The following is a 22,435-nucleotide window of genomic DNA, read 5'->3' as shown; positions in this document are numbered from 1 at the left end:
CAACTAGAAACAAAGAAAGAAAACGGTACCTATCCTTTCCCTTTTTGTTTTTGTTTGTTTGCCTTTGAATCGCTTATCTCAGTTATTTCTTCATTCTTTTCCCTTGCTGCTCCTCTCCTCCCAGCTCTTTTCCAAATGTTACAGGCTCCTCTCAGAAACCTTGTAATTTTTAGTGCTTTATCTTAAAACTTCATCTCCTGGAGTCATTTTAGCTGTGATATTTTAAAAAATTAAGCTTAGCTTTCAAGCCTGCAGTGGCTGCATCAGAGGAAACTGAAGATCAAACAAAAAGCACGGACCTCTCAACAGTGGCTGGGAACAGTGCACTCAGTGAGTTTAGAGATGGGCAGCTGGAAGACACCAGTCAGATCAAGCTTGATTTTCAGGTTACTTTCTTATGGGAACAAGGTTTATATGGTCATGTCATGTAGGTACAGGTATATTTGGGGGTGTATCCATGTCATTTAATAACATTTCAAGATACTACATTCAGGATTAAAGCTGTCAGAATAACTTAGGTCCTGTAGCTTTCATGAAAATAAGTTGTCAAACAGAGAGGACGTATCATGTACTCCCTGAACAATGGAAAGTCTGCAACACCAGCTTTTAGGCAACAGCATCTATTAACTAAAGAGAGACCTTATGTACACCACAACTTTGGAAGGTATTTCAGTTAAAACTTACACCTTAGACCCTAAAGTTAATAAACTGTGAGCCACAAATGTGTGGGGAACCAGGCTTTCTTAATTATGCTGCTTGGCAGTCACATGCTTTAAGATTCAGGAAGTCAGAACATCTACTGTTATCACAAAAAGCATAAGGGTCTGGGGAGAGTAAAGGATGGAGTAACCTTACTTACAAAGGAGACCAAGAGATGCAATTACTGGGGTGAGGGGGAGACAGCAGATGAGGAATTTCTGCTGCTGTCATGCGTGAGGGAGGGAGCTAGGGAAGAGAAAGTGGCAGGCAGGAAGGAAAGGAAAAACAAAGAGAAGTAGGAGGAAAAAGGAAAATGCAAGTTGGGAAAGGCATCAAGAAAGGCTTTGAACATCACTGGGAGAAGAGATTAAACAGAAACTGAATTAGTTTGAATTTAATATGTACTTTCTCAGAAGAAATCAGTGATCTCCTCTCCAAAGAAGTACAAGCAAGGCAGAAGGACACCAAAGGGTTTGCAGACAGAATCAAATTTGAAGAAGAGGCAGGTCTGGACATGGGAACCAGATAATTTTAAGCACTGTTTAGTGAATGTGTCACTAATGAATGTGTCAGGGATAATGAGAGATGAAACTTGTGGTAAAAGAAGCCAGCCATAGGCCATAGGAACTCTATTAAAGGTGTTACACAGTGCAAGAACAGAGAGACTCTTGTGAGTAAGACAAACTAAGAGTTGTATTTATTTTTTTTTTTTACCTTGTTTATATAAGCCATTCACATGAACTTTGAGACTGGATTCACACATCTGAGCACTCTGGATTAGCATAGTTCATTTTCTCTCCCACTTTGCTAGGTGTGTAAGTTATTTCTCTGTTCACAAGCCTGATGTCCATGTGGTTCTGTCTGTATGGGGGAAAAATGGCTCAAAAGCAAACTCCCAGGAAGGCTCCCAGCAGTCTAGAAGGAGGATGAAGTGACTGTTTTGTTAGTGGACAAATGGTGGCAGTGTGCAGAGCGTCTAGATCCCTGAAGACTGAGAGCGACTGGGTTGGCAGAGCAGGGTCTTGACACAGCAGTTACGCTCAGAGGACTGGAGGCAGACTTGGCTTTGTGGGAGGAGCTGTTTCTATTGCCAGACTATCAGCCAGCTCTTCTTTAAGCGTCCTGACCCAGGAAAGTACTATGTAAAACCAACTAGGTAGCTTGCTACTGCTGTTAAAGCAACAGGAAGAGTAGCATGGACCTTGAAAAAAAAGTAGGGCATTCCCTGTTTACCAGGGTACAGGATAAGCAAGTATATTCCCAGCTGCTGTTCTGCAGAGGGACTACAAAACCTGAAACTAAACCTGCTTAGGTTTTAAGCTGAGCTTCCTACAATGAGATTTGCTCTGTACATATCAGCTTCTTCCTCCATGAACATCAACCCTCAAAGAGAGAGGGAGAGGGGTTTCTAAGATGATCTGAGATGCCTTAAGAATGAGGAGCAAGGTAGAGATGATGAATCACCCCAGTGATGTGACCCAAACATGCACATTCAAGCCCTTTTGAACTGCAGAGAATCCACAAGTGAGAAACTTGTAATATCCCGCCAAAATGCCTAAGCCACAAGGCACCCATCTGTCTGATACCACATTTCCCTGATAGTCTTGCTTTTTGGGAACAGTTTAGGGAAACAGGGTGGTAAAACATGAGGGAAGAGTGCTGGTTTCTTCCAGGTGGGGAAATGGGACTTTCAGTGAAAGACATCTGTACCCAGCAGTTTTAATTCAGATCATGGCAGGACCTCGGGGCAGGATCCTGGAGCACTGCAAGACATGGGCTCGGAGGAAGGTGAGAGCAGCTCTGGGAGTCACAGCATGGCAAGCGCTTACCATGTTTCACCAGCCAGTTTCACCCCACACCGGGTGAAGATGTTCCCCCACATAGTTTCAGGCTTCTACAACCTTCGGGGACGCCTCCAGCGAGACCCCTGCCTTACCTTCTCCGAGGCTCCAGGGCTCGGCAGGGTCCCCCTGAAATGATCAAAGGCACAGCTACACGCCTCACGACTGAGCCCTCTGCCTACAACTTGGTATCTCCCTCTTTCCCCCCAGTGAAGAGCCGATTTCACCGTCCCCATCTAAGAGGCGGAGAGGGGCGTGGTCAAGCTATTTGCCCGCCCCCTTAATCCATATTCATGACCGTGAGGCGGGAGGCGTAGGGAGGTGGTGCGCGGTAGCCCCGCCCCGCCGCGGGGCGGGGCTACCGCGCACCACCTTCCTACGCCTCCCGCGCGCCCCGCCCCTCGCGGTGAATATTGATGAGGCGTGATGCGCGGCGTGGTGTCGTGTCGCGCGGCGCGCCCGGCGATTGGCCGTGTGCGTGTGTGCGCGGTGACGCGTGTCGCGGCGGTGCGGGTCCCGATTGCTGCAGCCGCTTGTCAGTGTGACGAAGATTGGCACCCAAGGTAAGCGCTGTCACTCAAACCCGCTCCCAGCCAGCCAGCCAGCCAGCCATCCATCACGGCGCGCCCGCCGCCGCCGCCACTACCGCCGCACGGGCCCAGCCGTACCACCACACCGGCGGGGAGGGGAAGGGGGGGGGGGAAGGTTGAGGAAGAGAAAGCGGAACAGTGGGGAGGGGGGGACCCGCACTCCGCAAGTCGCCCCAGAGGGGGGTTAGGGGCGGTGGCGGGGAAGGGGGGGGGGGGGGAGGAGGGGAAAGTGAGAGCGGGGGGAGGGAGGGAGCGAGGAAGATTCTGGAACGACCGCCGTGTAACCGTTGTCTCTGGCGGGGGCGCGCGCGGGTGCGCGCGGAGGGGCGGGGAAGGGAGGGGAGAGAAGGGGAAAGGCGCCGGGCGTGAGGGAGCGCGAGTCGGTGCTCGAGGACGCGGCGGTAGCCGCTGCCGCGGAGAGGGGGAAGGAAAGGGAGAAGGAAGAGGAGGAGGAGAGAGAGGGGGCGACGGGAGGGGGGGGCGGCTACGTGACACTTAAAGGGGCAGCGCCGTGCTGGCAGGCGTGCCTGGGGGTGAGGGGGGGATGGGGTATGGGTGTTCTCCGGGGTCCTCCTCACCCCTGCCTCCCGTCCCCGCCGTGTTAAGGCCCCTGTCGACTCGACCCAAGACGGGGAGCCCTCTGCTGTGGCCGCGATCAGACCGTCGCGGCAGCTGCCTCCTCTCCGCACCTGCCCTCGGGGGGAGGACGGGGGCTGCCGGCGGCAGTTGGCCCCGAGCTGACGGGGGTAGGGCGGTCAGCACCCCCCCACCAGGCCCTGCCCCCGGCCTTGGTGCCGTTTCGGCGGCTGGGCTGTCCGGCGGAGCGCGGCGTAGCCCCCGGGAGAGCGGGTGCTGGCGCGACTTCGGCCGTACACCCCCCCTCCTCCGCCTCCCCTCTTGTTCCTAGGAAGCGTGTTCTGTCAGCGGCTGGCACTTGGGGCAGTGTGCGCGGTTCTGGCGTGAGCTGGTGGTGTCTTCCTCTTTTTAGTATTACTTTTATCATTTCTGATGTGACCTCATTGTCTCTTGGCTCAGTTATAAGTGGAAGTGCTTGACACCTTACACCGGGGCTTCGAGTGTTTACACAGCCGCAATTAGGAGCTGAAATTTGACATTGCCCAGAGGCCCTGCTTATGATGTGTATAAACAATAATCAAGTGCTGGTTTTATCCTGAAATATTGCCTCAATTAGCCACATGTCCTGGGTCTCCGTGGAGTAGTCGATAGCTTTCCCTCATTCCCACAGCACCAGCTGCCGTGGCCCCGACTTCATCAGTTAGCAGTATGAGTAGTATACCCAGTATTACCCAGTAGCATCTGGGTAATAGGTCTCTTTCTAGCTTATCGCTATCTTTTAAAAATTATTATTTTTTAAACACTTTGTGTTTTCCTAAGTGGGAACATTCCATGTAATTCTAGAGGCACAGACATGTTATTTATTTATTAATCTGCTGCTCTGGTTCTTCATCTCTTTTTGTCAGTTACATCTAAGTAAATGACTAGTGTGGTGTTGTTTTTTTTTTGGCGGGAGGAGAGTGGCCTGATCTGAAATGATACCCTTATAAGTGAATTTTTATGCCATGCAATTATTTTCTTTTGGTCTCATGAAGCTAAGAGCTATCCCGGCAAGATTCGTTTTTGTCCTTGCCCCTGTTTGGAGTGTGATGTGTGCATTCCATTAAACAGATGACAGGAATAGGGAGCATGGACGCTATGTTCTGATCTGTGGATGCTGGGGAACACTTGAGCCTATGGAGGATAGTGCGAGGGTGTAGATCATTTTCAGTGTATGCTAAATGTCTCCTCTAATTGTTTTTCTTTTAAAAAGCTAAATAATTCTTACTCTTTACAAAAAGCATTCACATACAGTTAGTGAATTGTTCCTAATTTTATTCTAGAGCATGCTCTGTGCAAAATTTCACCAGTAGAGGTTGTTTGATTACAGCTCAAGAAATTTATGCACCTTGCTATTCTCTGTACTGTGAATACACTTGCAGATTACTCCCTTTCCTCTATGGGATATAAACTGTTTATGGTCTGCCAGTGCTGTGGCAATATCCCTTTAGTTATATATGTGCAGCTAAAGCAACGCGGCATCTGCAGCTGGGCAAGCACCGAAGTCTTGATTAAGAATGAGACCTGGTTAGTCCCTGTTAGCTGTCTTTACAAGTTTTATCGCTTACCCTGAACCAGGAAACTAATTGTTGTTGTATCAGAAATTCTTGTATGTATTTCCAGAATGTGTCATTGCTAGAGTAACAAGGAACAGCAAATGCATTTTGAGTGCATTTTCTAAACAGCTTTATAAAATAAAATTGACAGAATTATCCTTTCCCGAGTTTATGTATAGCCATATATAATTGTTATGTTTAAGTTTTCAAAAACTTGAGAGGAAAAAACCCCAAAGCATTTCACACTCAATCAGTCTGAAGAAACAGTTCAACACTTCTCAATATGTCATTACTTTTAATCTACCAAAATAAATAATTCTGATTCTATTTTTAATGTGTGTCATATTTTCAATTTATGACGTGTAAAGTGCATTTTTACTGTTGACTGTTAAAGCTTTACGTATTTTCGTGTCATGATTAAAGTATCCACAGGAAAACCTAGTGTAGGTTTCACTGTGTGTTCTTAAGCTTCAGTTAAGCAGTGGAAGGCGTAGCTTCATTCACTTCACAGGGTAACCGAGGGGTAGTGTAGAGGCTGTTGCGTTGCACTGAGACTTTGAAGCCTTGATCTCAGTGATTTTGGAGCATGGATTTTTTGATCTATGCCTGTGTATCCTTCTCTATGTACACTGAACTCTAATAACTGTCTTGTATCAGAAGTGGGTCTTATTATCAAGTTAAAGTGCTTTGTTAGATTGGAATCGATCTTGTTACCATTTGCTATGTTCTAATAGGAAAACTGAGGATTCTTCTGATTTTGTGTCTGTTGCTGTTAACAGTCAGTTTAGGTTATATTTTGTATTTGGAAATTTCTCTTTGGCATGTACAAACTTAGTCTAATCTTAAGTGCCTTCCGGCCTTGATTTGTGCTCTTAATCTAGGTACAGTTTTGAAGATTCAGATTATCTTCTGAGTATAAAATAACATTTTTCAAGCTAAGTCCTTGCAGTCTTCTGTTAGTGCAACTGAAAGTTTAGAATGGATGAAATATACATGATTATTTTAAATGTTTCAGTCTTATAAAGTGGATATGGCTTCTAGAAGCTGTACGTTCTTTTTCAGAATTTTACTTTCTGTACTCTCAATGCAGTGCTGTAATGAAGTAATGATAATTCTGATTGCTACCACAGCAAGTTTAGAGATGTTTAGAAGCAATCCAATTTCCTGGAAAAGATTTAACACTTGCTGTTATTAAGCCCTGTATTAACAGCCAGGGGTGAATGATCCACAGAAGCACTACTGTGATAGTGGAACTGCTTGTTCTAATGGCCCTGTTAATGTCCTGAAGGGAGAGAGATGTAGACCAAAATGTATTTCAGTATATTATGTAGTGGTCTGAGAGCCAAATGTTACCTCTGCAAAAATGGCACATAACGTGAAAGCTGGCAGTAAATCAGATTAATATTTTTATTTTGGTGTAAGTAAGGATTATTTTTTTGGTGTGAAATGTAAAATTCTACAAATGTTACTTCTGGTTGCTTTGGTGTCACTTGTTGAAAGAGTTTGTAGGCTTATAAGTGAGAAGTATCGGGGGGGGGGGGGGGGCGTATTTTACCACAGCTCAGTGCTGTACAAAATGTAAAACAACTCACTGCTCTTCTAAGCAAGAAGATTCCAAGAGCAAGGAAAAAAGCTGCTGATAAGAGTTCTTTCCTCCACTTAATTAGTGCCAGATGTTACCAGAGTATTTTACCCAGGCCATTATAGCTCTCCTAGCTCTCCCCAAGATAGCAGAATGCTGAAGTGTTCACATTTGTTAAGAGGTTCTTCACGTTGCTCAGTAAGATTGTCATGTCGTAACTGTGGGACACTGGTATCATCAAATGGAGCTGGGGGTGGGGTAGAAAGTGGTATAAGAACACTATGAATCTGGAGATACCAGTCTTTGTTGTTATGGAGTGCTGGCATGTTTTTATGGGATTGGTAAAAAGTAGTAACTTGGTTCCCCCACCAGCATCTTGGAGATACTAAACCATGTACGTTACTGAAGGACAAAAAGGATGTTGATGTTGGAAGTGGAAATAAAATTTGGGTTTGCTCGTCGTTACATGCTTGCTTATCGTCCTTCATATGAACATGCTTGTTTGTTTTCAATATAGCAGCTACTCCAGGCCATTATGTTCTCATTTTTTCTATACATAGATGCATAAGAGGTATTTGCTGTTAAACAGAAGGCCATCCAAATACTTAGGCAGTCAAAAGGTGACTTGTGAAAATGGGAGCTAATGGACTGTGATAGCCTTGTATTGTCCTCTGAACATCCCCCCGAGTCTGTAACTGTCATCTTATGCAGCTGACAGTAAATTCAGGCAGAAAAAGTAGAGTAGTTTACTGCTGGTATACTAAAGGAGGAATCCATTTTTCTTTCAAACCACCAAATTCCAATTTATATTTTATTTGTGAGCTTTAGGAGTTGTCTGTGTTTTTTCTTGAGGGCAGAGGAAGTTAGGAAAATGTGGTTATACTTCATATCCTGCTTAGCTTTTTTCAATTTACATAACAAACAAAGCAAAGGGAAAAGGATATTATAATACTACTGAAAAACAAAGACCAAGTCTTTTATGTTCAAAGGAAACAGAGGCAACTATAAAACAAATTGGAGCTTTATACATGTTCAACATGCCTGGAGAGTAGGGGAATGAAAATGTGCTATGTTGTATGTTTTTATAACTAAAGAGCGTGAACTTCCAGGTCGGTCTGTGATCACTTCATTCATATGTGTTCTAGCCGATTTTTCTATGTCACAGGTCATGATAGTAGTGATGCCAGGAGTAAGGTTACCTGGTTGTTTTTTTTTTATTATCATTTTGAGGTGGTGGTTTCAAGTAGCTTATTTCTCAGTCATACTGAAATTTGCTGTGATGAATATGTTTGGAAACTTTAAGCTAAAATGGCTCAGCATTTTGAAAATTACTTCTAGAGAAAGTAAATAGGTTCGTTTAAGAGAAGGAAAATGCTTGTTTGCCTTATTTAAGAGCATATCAGCACCTGAGTCCTGGAAATCAGCATTGCAGAAGAGAGAGAGGGAAGAGAGTGTAAGCATTCACACGAAGCATATGGCTGTTCCTTGAGAAACTTCAGTTAATCACAAGCTCTTGAAAAGCTGGTTCATGTATGTTACTTGGCAAATATTTGTTAACTAAATTATCTGAATATTCCATGGAACACAAGTATGTTGCTCCTTGGATGTCACCTGACTGTGCAGTCATCATCTGGACCAAGTAGTTAAGCATGATGCATCCCTCAGCAGTAGGTGATGGGTAAGTTTAATCCTAAATAGTATTTATCTATACTTGTCCCCCAACCACTTCAGGCTTAGTCAGCAGTCAGACTCCTGGAGGGATGAAGGCTGGTGTTCAGGGAGTGACGGGGAACAGGGGCTAGAGCCTGATAAAAGCACAGAAGGCCTAGGAACCCGAAAAGGATGATGCTAGCAAAATTACAAGTGGGCAGAGTGGGTGGAAGGAACAAGAGAGGGCAAGAGGTGAGAAAGGTCAAACTGTATCTTGATGCAGCAAGAACAGTGGGGAAGGGCAGTGTGAGGCCGAAGAGCAGAAAGAACATGGGCAGGGGAGTAAGAGAGGATGAAGAGTGTTGGCAGCAGGAGCAGAAGAGGCTAGAACATGGTATGTCTTCCTTGCAAAAATGAGCTGAACTGATTGCTTCCGGTTCATCTGCTACTAAAGAGTTGTGGACCAAGTGGAGTGGGAAAGGAAGAATTTTTGTTTAATTAGTGTTTTGGAAAGAAAGTAACAGTTCATTTTAGGGCCTAAACTTAGTAGCAGAACAGAGCTGTTAGTGTTTGTCCAGATATGAGGGTCAAAAGAGGGAAGATTCTGGAAAACTTACTGGCCTGTTGGAACTGGATTTGACAGAGGGTTGCAGGGCCAGGATTTTGTTCAGCTAATCCAAGTTAATGCTTGGCTCATTGACAGGCGTATTATTTCTGAAATCTGAAAGACCTAAAAATGAAATAGCTGATAATAGAACATCTTAATCTTGAAGTTCTTAAGTGCAAAAATGTGTAGAGGGGATTTTCTTATGCATTCAACATCTTAAGTCCATTTTAAATGAAGTTACTAGTTAAATTACTTCATCCTTTAATTGTGCTTCAGCAGCATTAAGAATTGAGTCTTTAATAGAAAGAATCATTAGAAACTTACGGTTTTATAATAAAAATGTTAGAAAACTTATATATGCTTACATAAACTGCTTACTAACATTGTAATGTATTCAATAGCAATAAAGGCATAGTGAGATTGGTGGTTATTTTGTGTCTTTATGAAACCACAAAGTGTAAACACAAAACAAGATTAATTTCAGTCATAGTTTATTGGGTGCTGATCCAAATCATGACTAAAATAGGATTTCCCGTTGCTTTGGTTTAGTTTGCCTGGAAGGACATGATTAAATGAGTGTCTCCTGAAGTAGGAGATTCACTACACACTTGCATGGATATTCCAGTGGCTTTGATGGCAAAAGAACGGAATTGGTCTAGTACAAACGCAAACCTGATGTTTATCCATGTGGGGAATGCTGGGGAAACGTGAGGGTGGAGTTCTCTTTGTTGTTGTTTTTAATGAAATTGTATTTGAAAAAGTAATTAAATGTCATTAAGTAGGAAGGTTGTACTAGAATCTGTTCCAGCTGTGGAATTGCTGATACACATCCTGTGGTATGTGAGGCGGTTTTGGTAGTCTTTCTAATGCAGTCCTCTTATTACGATAGTGGCAAGCCAGGTACTATGCATCTTCTTCATTTTGGGTCTAAAATGTCACAATGGTAGCACACTGGGTAATACTAAGGAGAAAAGAAATGCTGCTGTGTCCTGTGACAAGTAGGTATTCGTGGTGGGGATGCATGATATATGTGCTAGAATTCACAAGCAATAATTGTAAAAAGTTCTGCAATTTGCTGTGTTAAGAATACAAAAGAAAAAAACAAAAACAAAACCCACCAAAACTAAAGGAATCTTCATTCACTCTCTGCTGGGAGATGGATGAGGGAGTGATGGGAAGTATTTTTGCTCTCTTGTACCTTAATCCCTCAGGAGTCTTGGAGCAATTAAAGAAGGGAGGTTTCCTTTCCCCCAGGTTTTGTTTTACCAAAATTTCTGTTTAGTCTCCTTAATTCTGTACTCTTGCTTTATGGAGCTAATGAAGCAGGGTCAAATAACAGTGTGAAATGGGAAGGAGAAACTGAGATGCTGCAGGAGGTTTCTTAAATTTGAGAATTTTTTAGTAGTTGGAAGATTGAGGTTTTCATTTTGCAGAAGGTAGGAGAGCAACCTGAGGATTTCTGCAATGCCAAGAGCTACCTGGAGGCGGGATATGTAGCATACTGAGGTGACGCTATTTTATGCCTAGATTGGATAGGATTTTTTCATCTTTCTCTTCCTTGTTAGGAAGAGCTATGGTAAATTTGGAGGTTACATGAACCATGAACACGAACCATTATTATGCATGCTTCCCAAGAAATGTGTTGATATAAACATAGGGATGCATACAGAATTAGGGGGCGAAAGTACTTCAAAAGACCCAGATGCCCTTAATTCTGCTTTTGTTGTGTTCAAGAGGTTTGTTATTCATCCTTAATATCCACTTAACCAGTTACTGCATGTGCAATTTTAGCTTGTAAAGTGGCGCATTTTTTTTATACTTTTTTTTTCATATTTGGTACCTGCAAATAGGAGAATTTCCAAAATTCCTTTAAAATACCAAAAGCAGAGTTTGCACAAAGAGTGAATTGCTAAAGGAATGCAAATCATCTCATGAGATGGTTGGTTGGTTGCCATGCAGTGTGATGTTGAGTGTTGATGCTTGGAAGATAGTCTGTGATATAAATACGTTGTATGGTTTGTTAAGTTCTGAAATGGGGTGATATGAAAAGAGGATGCTAGGAAAGATTAATGGGACAGCAGAGTGGTAAATATAGTGTTGGAGAGGTCTTGCTGAATAAAGTCAATGTAACAGTATAGATGTTCAAAATCCTACAGGCAAAGAAAGTTTAATGGTAAGTTGTATTTCTAAAGAAATTTTAGTGGTGGATGTTAATTTTAAATTTTTAGTTTCTTAAAGTATAATATGCATTCAGGTTTTTTAATGTAATCTGATAGTCATCCAAAATAATATATAAATAACTCTATTGCGCCACCAAACAACAAAGGGGAAAAATTGACACAAAGTAAATCTCATTTTAGTGCAGCCAAAAAATGTTCTTGTGGCTTTTTAGGGCTTGTCTCCTAGGGAACTTGACAGTGTAGCTATTGTGTAATAACTGTTCAGTGTGTAGTGCAGCTCCCTGAGGCTGGCATTATATTCCTGAACAGGAACATCATCTTTCTGAAAGCGTAATATTCTAAATGACTGTACTTTGTAAGTACATAAGATAGAGGAAATGGAAGCCACCTTACTGCTGAATGAGGAGTATATTCTCATTGAGCACAGTTTTAATAAACTTGTATGCATCAACTTCATACTGATTTGCTTGTCTTAATTTTACTGAGTGTCTCTTTGTAGATAGGTTGATGGAGATAAATAACCATTCTACCTTTGCAGCAAAGGTAGAATGAATCCCTGATGGGGTGTTGTCATATACTGTCTACGTATTGCTTTGTTATTATTTGAATCTATAAAAATATATGTCTTGATCTTAATGTCTGCTAATATTTATCATATGTATATGCACAGGTCTTTGTTTCTTACTAGCTGACATGCAAAATGAGAGAACAAAAAGAGGGTTCTTCAGTGCTTGAATTACAAGGTCATATTTTACTTCATGGTAAAAACTTTAATGGTGACACTTCTTTTAAGTGACAAAGCAAATTGCCCTTGTTTTTTGTTTCATAGTTAAATGTCTTTTTTATTGTGGTAACATGACTTTAAATCTTGTTTGCAAGAAGAATAAAAGGAAGAACCAACTTGGAAATAGCAGTTCCAAGCTTAGGCTTGATAGTGAATTGGTGTTGTCTCCATCCTTTATTTAGCAGGTTTGCCTGTTCCCTGTCTTGCCCCACTGAGACTTGTAAGCTCAGATCTCTCTGTTTTCTTGTCTGACATGTTTTAGGGTAGATTCTTGTCTTAATTGCTGCCAGATATCTCTTGGAAGAAGGCAATATTACTGCAATGTCCAGTGGCTCCTTCTCAGCCAAACTTTTTACTCTGCAGCATCTTTCACTTGTGCCTGCATTTCTTCAGTACCTCTTTAATTCTGACTTCTCATGCATTGCCCAGAAACTTGCCTATTTCCAGAGTGTCAGCTGAAGGCTTTCTTCATGGCCTATGTTTCATACATTTAATGTATGAAGAATACTTCTTCATACATTAAATATTTCAGACTGACCAGATCTGGCAGCAGTGGCACTGTCAGTTCTTTGCTGCTGTTGTTTCTAAATGGAGGGAACAGGTTTTTCAGATGTGCTGTGGTGAAGGAGTCCTTCCCTATGTCTCAGCAGGCAAGGAAGAGGTAATCAAAATTTACCTGGCAGTGACCTACATTCAGAAGATGCTATCAATAGTGAGAATTCATCTATTTGAAGATAGCCCAATAAGTTGGGCTGTGTGAAAATGATTATCAAAATTACAGAAGACAAATACCTTGTGAAGAAGGGAGGAAGAGGGTACACTGCCTCAGAACAGAATTAAGAAGCTGCAAAAATGAGAAAACCCCGTTCTTTGGGGACATAGGTCTTTAACAGTTTAAGAGAACGGTAAGAACTTTTAAGATGTCGTCTGCCCCTTGAAGCTTCGCGACAGTGTCTCAGTTTGGACTGAAATTTCTAGCTCAATATTTAATCTCTAACCGATGGTTGAAGCTTGTAACTTATCAGGGTATCTCCCCTGTTCTTTTAGAGCTAGGTTTCATGAACTAGAGATGGCATATTTGCTGAGTGGCCCTTAGCATTTTGCTTTTCTGTGAACGTGTCTGAAAAACATTACTTCCATGCTACACATGGATAAATTTTGGTTCTCAAATCCAAATACCAAATTCATCTCATTTTCAAAAATGTTGGGGTTCCTTTCATTCCAGTTGACAGAACTGGCAGTGCAGGAACCTTGTCTATGTGAGAAAAAGCGATAATCTCTTTCAAGATCTCAGCTGTGTGTTTATCCATCGTATTATTTCTGATACTTTTCAGCAATTGTTTTTTTTTAAATGTATTTTCACAGTCTCTGTTACTTCACTTTCACAATCATTACTACTTTTTAAAAGTAGTATATTTTAAAAATATGTCAAGCAGGTGCTATTAAGTGTGATTAAAATAATTGTAAAGTTTAAAAAAAAGTTACCAGTTTTAAACCTGCTGAATAATCATGTTGCAGAACCTGTCTTCACAGAACATGCGGCCCTAACAGTGGCTCATGCCCTTTCCTGTAGTCTATTAGTTTTATATCAAGTAGTTGATTACTTGGTCATAGTCCTTGTTAGAAAACATTCTATAGTAAAATCAAAGCATGTTTATGAAGGAGATTTAAAATTTAAATAAATAGATAAAAAAGACTTTTACCTTTCTTGGTTTCATGCTTAATTTTTACAACACTGAGGAGTTACAGCTATTTGCATTTCATAGTTTTATTTTTGGGATGTGTCTTGTCTAGTCTAAGCAGACAGACACTGAGCCAGAGACTAAAATAATAAAAGTTGAACTACAAGCAAGTTAGCAGTCCTAATGCAGCCTTCTGCTAGAGGCTTCAGCAAAGGTAAATATGGCAAATGAATGAAATAAGATGAGGGAAAGCTCAAATAATAGCATGAGTAGGTGTGATTAGCGATTATTAAAATTAAAAACCCCTCCCCCCAAAAAACCAAAATCACACACACACAAAAAAAAAAACAAACACCAAAAAACCAACCAACCAAAAAAAAGAAACCGGATTTGCAAAACGTGCAAGCAAGCAAGCAAACAAAAAAGGCTTGTCAGTTTCAACTTGGGGGTAATAAACTGTAATATTTCCTTTGGTCATACTCAGTCTCAGAAAGTATGTGCTATGTTGTTATCTCCTGAATATTTCTCTGTTGGTTTTTTAGGTTTCTGTTGTCTACTTTGTACATCAGTGGGATCACTCTACTGGAACAAGATAATGTCATTTTCAACCCACTGAAGGAAAGGGGTGAGCTTTCTCACATCCAATATTTTATCTCCTTTAAAAAAGCAGTGCGCCCTGGAAGCAAATATCATTATGTATTTTGATGAAAAGTGAAGATGGTTCTAGATACCTTTAATGTGTCAAACAGACTTGCTGTTTTGATTTTTATTTCTTTTTAACTTTGTATGTGAATATAAGAGTGTATATTATAGAGCAATGAATGAACAAATAGCTGAATCTGCCAGTCGTTCATTTCTTTGTGAAGGACTTCAAAGGAACATGTATAGGGGAAAGTTAGAGGGAAGGATTACTTGTTAACAAGTCTGGTAGGTAGTTTCTTCACAACCCTAAGACAGTTAGTGGTTAGTTTATACCCTGAGGCATAACTATTTATATCTCTTACAAACATCTGTTGTAGCTTGTATATGTTAAAAATGATATTACTGAAATCCAACAGCTTGGTTTTACCTTATGTTAATGTTACTGGGTGGTCCCTTCGCTCTTAATTATGAAGGAGTAAGTAGAGCAAGTGAGGAGTGATGTATGTTAAAGTTATCACTTTGTGTACATGTTTCTTCTCACCTTTAATCTCTTCTTTTTGATATTCCTTAACTTGCACAGTCTCCACATTTCTAATTATGATTATTCCTCTTAATTTAGCTTCCTTTCTACTCTGCATTTTACCTTCATACTTATTAAAGGCTTGATTTTTTTTTTTTTCATTTCTCTTTGTTTTCCAGAACACAATGCTTTTATGAATTCCCTTTTGCCACAGATCTCAGTGGAGTTTCTGATTGCAGTTTGTGCATCAGCTTCCAGTTTACATGACCTTAAACATTTCCTTGGGTTTTCCTCACACTTTGTTTTCAAAATAAATAGAATCAGAGTTAATTCTGTTCTGCATGAAGCAGGCTGGCTCACTTTCTCACCCTTGTGTTATTTTTGTTATTTGTAACTCTTTGACTGTAACACAAATGCACAGTTTTCCTTCTACTCTCGTTTACTCTTGATTTCTTTAACAAAAAATAGTTGACGTTTTTAGAGCTAAGTTGTTCAGAAGTCGTGTTCTTAGGCTCACTTCAGATACCATAGGCTATATAATATTGGGTATAGCTGTGCTGGTTAAAGATGGTCCTGCTGTGAGTTGATAATTGCCACACATGAGCAGAAATTACCACACTAATAGGTCAGCCAAGAGCAGGGGTTGCATGAGTCCACAGCAGTGTGCTTCAGACAAAGTCAGCTGGTTTACATCACAGCCACCTTTAACAGCGGGTTGAGCTAGCCTAGCTGACTTTGTGTAAAACGGATCAGGATCAGAAACAATTCACATGTTCTGTGTGCGCAGTGGTAGAGCTGTGGAAGTAATTAACTCTGCCAGGGTGGCACTGATAGAACATCTGGGTGCGATACCATTTTCATCTAGCATCATTGCTTGCAGAATGAACATCTGCTTGGGCTGTGTATCTGTTAACTAGAACTGGGTGCTGTAGCCTAAATTAGGTTATAAAAGCCAAATGTGTAAATACCTTTTCAGTTATTTTTCTTACAGTTTAATGTAGTTTGTTTCTTACCAGTACTGGGTAATGAGGAGATGTTCCTCTTTACTGAACCAAAGTAATTCCTCAGTTAATTGCCTCAATATAAGTATGTGATTAGCTCAATTTGTTCTTCTTGATTTGCAGTAGTTGTCTTCGCTAAATCCCATCAGTTGTTATTTTGCCTAATAGCTTAATCTTCCACTGTAATTATAAGTCAGAGGTTAAGCTTTTACAGGAAATGAAGGATTTACCCATGTAGAATTTTCAGCTGTTCTACTGGGTGACAATAGGACAAAAGTCCTTCTTGATGAAATAATCTATGGATCTAGCTTTTTCTTTCTTTGTGTGGCCTGAGGGACATACAGATGTGGAATGTCTTTTCCTTATGGAAATCTAGAAGGAAGGGTTGATCCAGCTTGTCAGATTCTCCAGCTATTCTTGCAATGTCCTATTGTCTTCACCAGCTTGTGTGTGTTATCTTTGTTGCTTCCCTCTTTGTTGCCTTTTTGTGTCACTAATATGATTTTACATCCTTGCTAACTCTTAAGACATTCTTTCTCTTCCAGGACTGTTTTACCTCTTATTTCCTCACTTGTGACTAAGAACTTCATCTTTCTCCCGCAGCCAAAAAGTTTCTTTGCCCATATTTTGTAAGGAGCTTCTTCAGCTTCTAAATGAATTATTAAATAGTGTTTTCTCTTCTTTTACTGATCTGTTCTACTTTTAATTTGAGGGTAGTCTGGTCTGTTCTTTGGATATCACAGTCAGAAATTAAATGTGTGCCTTTTGAGAAGGAAGACAAGCAGCATTTTGTATGTGACCATTCATTCTGTTTGTATAGAAAGACGCTAATGCCCCAGTTGCAAGCTACCATTTTTTAAAGAAAATAAATGGTTAAATGTAAAACAAATGCTTACAGGACTGATGTTTCAGAATGTACCCCTCTGAAAGTATTTTGAAAGATAAATCAGCATTTGCCACAGGAAAATGAGATAACTTTAACATTAACGATTCATAAATACATATAAAAAAATCTGAAGTACTTCTATCAGTGAGTGGATGTATGTCATTCCTTTTTTGTGAAGAAATCATGTTTTTGGACTTTCAAAGAAAGAACTACTGATGTTCTGTAAAGACAAATTGGAACCGGAAAATACTTTCATTAAAGCGATTAGGAGAACTCTGAACACAGTCTTTACTCTTTTACTCTGTAAATCATATTCCTAAGAAAAATATACTTTAGCATAGGAATCCCCAAACTGTAGCTACTTAAGATGGTATGTGCATGTTGTCTACAGATAGCATCTTGTTCAGCTCTGCAAGCGCATGACCCAGTACCAGAACTAGGATCTGTTGTCTGTTCATATTTGTGGTTCTGAAGATGCCTTTGCATGTGTAAAAGGGCAGTCTCCCAAAGAGTGTCAGCTCCATTTAAGCATGAGTGAGTGAAAGTCAGTAACCTGCTTTTTAGAGGAGGTCATGTTTATGTCATCCTTGTGGATTTCTCTGGTCTTCGAAGCTAATTAAAAAATCAAAAATCTATGAATGAACAAATAAATAACCATTAGGAATTGCACTATGGGTAGAACTTGATGCACAGTAAGGCTTGAGGCTTGTCGCAAGAAGTTAGGTTTGTCTCTGTGCTTGAAACTGTTAAAGCAGAGGATCCTGAAATTTCTTCGGTTTAGTAAATGAAACATTTACTTGAGACTATTATCTGTGCTGGAAAATATCCAGAAATGTAAACATTGCTATTCAAAATGGTCACATACTTTAGTAGTATGCAATAGTGAATGAAAGGTTTAAAAATAGTTTAAAAAAAAATGTAATGTTTGAACACGTTACAAAGAAAAAAGGTTTTGTTTCAGATTTGAAACTGCTGAGAATACTGAAACTTAGTTCTTTGATACTGGTATAAGTGGAAGAGAGCAGAAAACCTGGAGTTAATACCAGGATATAATCTTTTTCGAACTATGAGCTCTAGTCTTCTTTTTTAATATGAGTATTTTTAATAGTAGCTAAACATTAGGACTCCTGCATGTCAAGGTAAATTGAGTTCTGTGGTAATACTTAATGGTAATAGCCTAATGAATGATGTGATTTCAGTTGTAGTGGCTGCTAATCTGACAAGAAAATGAAATGTATATTAGTAATATGATGAATAAACTCTTATCAATGTGCTATGCTTTTTTTTTTATTACTTAATGTCTAACTTGGAAAAGTGTTTTAACTCATTTGAGCACCAAACTCTAGCTAATGCTTAGAATTTCTTACTTGTGCTATAAATCCCATTAAAAATAATATTTCCCAAAGTATCAAATGTCTATGAAAATGAGACTTCTGAATTCCTAGGTCACTTTTGAAACTATAATCACATAGGCCCAAGTGTTTAAAAGTTGTTAGGTACTGTTCTATTCTTTGTTGAGCCTTAAATGGCTGGTGTCAGAAGTAATTTGAGACTTTGGTTTCTAAAAGTAATTTCAGGCCTTAATTTTAGAATAGGATCCCTATAAGTAAATAGGGTATTCCTAAATACTTTTTACATTTGGTTCATCGTTTGTAGTCCATTGTTGTTTCAGTTACAGTAATGGCTCAATGTTTTGTTAGCCTTCTCAAAACACAGAAATGTAGATCTTTTCTCTGTCCTAGATTTTTATATTACTTTAGAGTAACTTAGATAAGTAGCACAAAAATATATGCTAAAGTTTATTTGAAGTTTGTAAGAGAACCACAGCCACTTATTAAAAATCTTATGTTAAAATATAAAAGGATCTTTTTGCTGATGAAATGTTGAAGCATTTTCCAACTTGATCATTGTCCTCCCTCCCCGACACTGAAAAATACGCACCTAACTATCATTGTCAGATTCGCAGATTTTTGGGGGGAAGTGTGCATAAACCTTTATATTTTCATCTTTTATAACTGGATTCTAAGTTGTCACTTTTATAACTGACCTTTTTTTTTTTTTTAAGGATATTTGTTCGTACTTATGATGATTTGACCTAATTAACGTATTACTAACCATGATGGCAACACAGACATTAAGTATAGACAACTATCAAGATGGACAACAGGTAGGTGTGGTTTTCTTTCTCTATGAACTAAATACAGTTAGCAAGAAAAAATAAGGTAGTGACTTTTTCCTTAATGCCTGCTTTGGCATTCTTTTAAGTATCTCTTCTTGTTTGCAGAACAAGATCTTTAAAGTGATAAGCAGTTATTTAGATACTTATTAACGGCTTTGCTAATCTTTGCATGACTTCGATTAACTTGTGAAAGAATGGTTAGATAAGAGGTTTTCTTCTGAATCTGCTTTAGATCACTTGTGTGCTGTAATGTTCCTGTTTTTAGAAAAGTCGAATGGGCATCCATAGTACTTTGTAGATGATATTTCAGTGTTATTATGTGTCTGCAGTTACAGTGGATGACACTGATGCAGTCATAGACTTGTTGGTCTTGAGCAAGTGAAGGATAAATTTAGTTACCTAGAATTATATGCTACTTAGACTACACTTAAATTGATTCAATTACGCTTCAGGCTGAAAACTGGAAAAATACTTGAATTAATATTAATGAAGTCATTGATAAAATAGCTAATTAGGAAGCTGGTCAGTGGGCTTCCAGTTTCTTACTTATAGTAACAAACAGCTAGAATAATGAAACATACTCTGATATGTCTGGCTGTGTTGTTTCTTCATTGTACAGCAGGCTGTATATTGCAACTATTTGAATTGCTACATTAAAATACTGTTAACTGGAGACAAGTGATGCAGTGGCCTGTACTCTGAAGACCCTTTTTTACATTACTTTATGTCAGCCCTAAGCAGTAAATACAAGTACTTCTGTCAGCAGATGGAAATAGTGGTGAACAGTCAGAATTAAAAAAAAAAAAGAGGCAACTTTTCCCATGTCTTATAAAAATGTGTTTACCTGAATGCAATCTGGGATTATTGATTTTTGTTGTTGTTTGCTACTTTTATTGCAGTTCGAATTTCTCTTCTCTCACCTGCTTTACATCTTTTACTTTATTTCCCCTTGCCATCCTGTGACAACAAATCAGTGAAAGTAATACATCTTCTTGTAAGAAATGGATTAGTAGAGAGAATTTTATTTCTATTTGTTTTGTATTTTAAGTTCTGGGTGACCTGGGCATGTAGTTTGGGTGCCAGCTGCTTTTGTATTTTGGAAATGGCCCACAGAAAATAGCTTGAAGTTTTAAGTGAACTATTTCCCCCTAGTGAGATGGAGCCCTAGCTGAACATGCTCTCTTCCTTCAAACTTGTAGATGTATGGCTCAACATTTTCGATCACTTGTATGAGTCATCCTCTTTATTTTGCTCCTCCTTTGTGTCATTAGCCAAGAAATTATTCCATTATTTGCATCTTTTTTGCAAGCATTCTGGTTTAAAAGTTATCTATGATTGATGAGGAACAGCTTTGCAAGGCAGGCTGCTCTGTTGGGTAGGATATGCTGGCATTTTCTCACTTTCTGATAGTGCTAGGAGATGGCTTGACATCACCTTTTGGTCCTCAATTCTGTCAGATTCTCTAGTAGTTTCTGGAGGCCAGCCCTCCTCTTGGAGGGTTTCTGTGTGTGATGGAATGTGTCCATTTCATGGGAAAAGAAGGCAGAGGACTGCATTTTGTACATTTCCTTTCTGCAGGTGTCAGTGCTGTCTCTCTGGTGGTATCTGTAACACTGTCTGTCTCTACTTGAGACAGAATGTGCTAGGGTTAAAGTAATAAAAAAGAAGATTGCAGGAAGTTCTTTGTACAGGTGTTCCCAGGGCTCCAATAGGAGCCTGGGTTGGGGGCAGAAACAATGATTTTCACAGGTCAGGTTCCTTTAAGACCTTTTAGTCCAAAAGACACTTAAGGCGATTTAAAAGCCACACATTTAAAGCACCTCAAAGGCATTACCAGCCATTTACCGCAATTTTGGAGCTACTCTGTAGAAGCTGTGGCTCTACCTTGTTTTTCCAATAGTGGGAGATTGTGTAACTTGTTAAATGGATTTATAGAAGCAGTTACTGCCATCTTCTCCAGTAGCTTGATATTCCTAAAATAATTGTTAATTACAATATGTAAATTGAGTGGTAGAGGTCAGGGGAGGTTATGCTCCTGAAGATAGGAGAGACACAGAATACACAGACTATTTCAGTTCTTTAGAAGAAAATACGCATTTTAATGGACAAGAGACACTTCAAAATCTCATTTCTTCACTATCCTGATACAATGTACAGTAAGTAATAAGAAGGAAAGCCAAAGAGTAGAAACTTGCCTTTCTGTTGCTTGTATCCTAAAGGATTTTTATGCAGACATCCCCATGATTTTTTTGGAACAATGTATTTTGTATGTAACCTGTATTCCAAAGGTAGCCATTTTGGAGACAACATGCTTTAACAGTTTACTGATATCTGTCATTCGCATTTTAAAGCTGAGTGCTGAAACTTGAAGTGACCTTTAAACTACCCATCAAAAAGTGTCAAGGATTAAAAGAGGGGTTTTGTTACTGCTGCAGCTTTTTGTGCAGCTGCCAAGTCATACCAACCTTCTGGCAATTTAGTAGCCCTTTGCATTGCTATTTTGCTGGAAAACAGTATGCTTATTTTACGTCAAGCATGCAGGCTTACTTATAAATTACTCTTTTTCTACAGATGCAAGTAGTAACAGAATTAAAAACTGAACAAGATACTGATGCAGAAGGGGTGAGTCCTGCCCCGGTAGAATCTCAGACTCCAATGGATGCAGACAAGCAGGCCATTTACAGGTAGTAATGGACTCGTGTTCTGTCTTTTGAAGGGTAATAGAAGATTTTTTTTTTTACTTTTTTAATAAATAGTTTAAAACTAGGTGCCTAGCTGTCTCAGTAGTTTGCAGGGAAAGAATGAGATCAAATTAGCTTCACTGTGAGTCTTCAGCCAAGAAAAAATCTTCCCTTTATTGTGGGATTGTTCAATTTCAGCATAGTTTTAAAGGGTATTCTAAGGGTGGCTGCCGTTAAAGCACAAGTGAAATTTAGCAAGCAACTCAGACTTTTGAACTATAGTCACTATTTGGTATGCTGCAGTTTTTAATCTTTAATGTGAGATTTTATTTTTGTTATAATTAGGTCAATCTTTACCCTCTTTAGGGATAATAATCTATTGCCCAGTAGTTAGCTCAAACTGGATTAAATGTTGATGTATAAATACACTAATTTGAGATTTTCCCATGTTAAATGCTGTGTTAAGCGGTATGCCTAGTTTTGATGAGGTTAAGTGTTCTCTCACTTTAAGTGCTTTATAAAGACATTAGTATTACCAGTTTGCATGTAAAAAAAAAAAAATCCTAGCAAAAAACCTGAAGCAGAAGGGTGTATCCAGTCATTTTCAGACTTGTGCTAACAAAATCATCTTCTACTCTGAGCATGATTTCATAGGAGGCCTCTGAGTACAGTACTAAGAACAGTATCTATGCTATAAAGTTATTTGTGATGTTTAAGTATGAGCCACATTTCAGAATAAA

At 39.7% G+C, this 22,435-nt stretch overlaps 1 protein-coding gene across 2 annotated transcripts in view; it reads left to right on the top strand.

Moving 5' to 3' along the window:
- The first annotated feature begins 2,942 nt into the window (after positions 1 to 2,942).
- Positions 2,943 to 22,435, top strand: part of PKNOX1 (PBX/knotted 1 homeobox 1) — a 41,120-nt gene continuing 21,627 nt past the window's right edge. The window contains exons 1-5 of one of the 2 annotated variants that reach the window (XM_061453491.1): positions 2,943 to 3,103; positions 14,329 to 14,411; positions 17,227 to 17,369; positions 18,901 to 19,002; positions 21,586 to 21,698. In XM_061453491.1, the coding sequence (XP_061309475.1) occupies positions 18,952 to 19,002; positions 21,586 to 21,698 (164 nt within the window). In that variant the 5' untranslated portion in view covers positions 2,943 to 3,103; positions 14,329 to 14,411; positions 17,227 to 17,369; positions 18,901 to 18,951. The remainder of the gene's footprint in view (positions 3,104 to 14,328; positions 14,412 to 17,226; positions 17,370 to 18,900; positions 19,003 to 21,585; positions 21,699 to 22,435) is intronic. The other variant, XM_061453490.1, reaches the window with a different exon arrangement.

The sequence above is a fragment of the Pezoporus flaviventris genome, unplaced genomic scaffold (genome assembly GCF_033815535.1).
Source record: "Pezoporus flaviventris isolate CSIRO_AGI_PZ_B2104156 unplaced genomic scaffold, CSIRO_AGI_Pfla_v1 ptg000015l, whole genome shotgun sequence".
NCBI classification, from domain to species: Eukaryota; Metazoa; Chordata; class Aves; order Psittaciformes; family Psittacidae; genus Pezoporus; species Pezoporus flaviventris.
The sequence above is the reverse complement of the archived record's forward strand: the minus strand, read 5'-3'. Positions and strand labels throughout refer to the sequence as shown.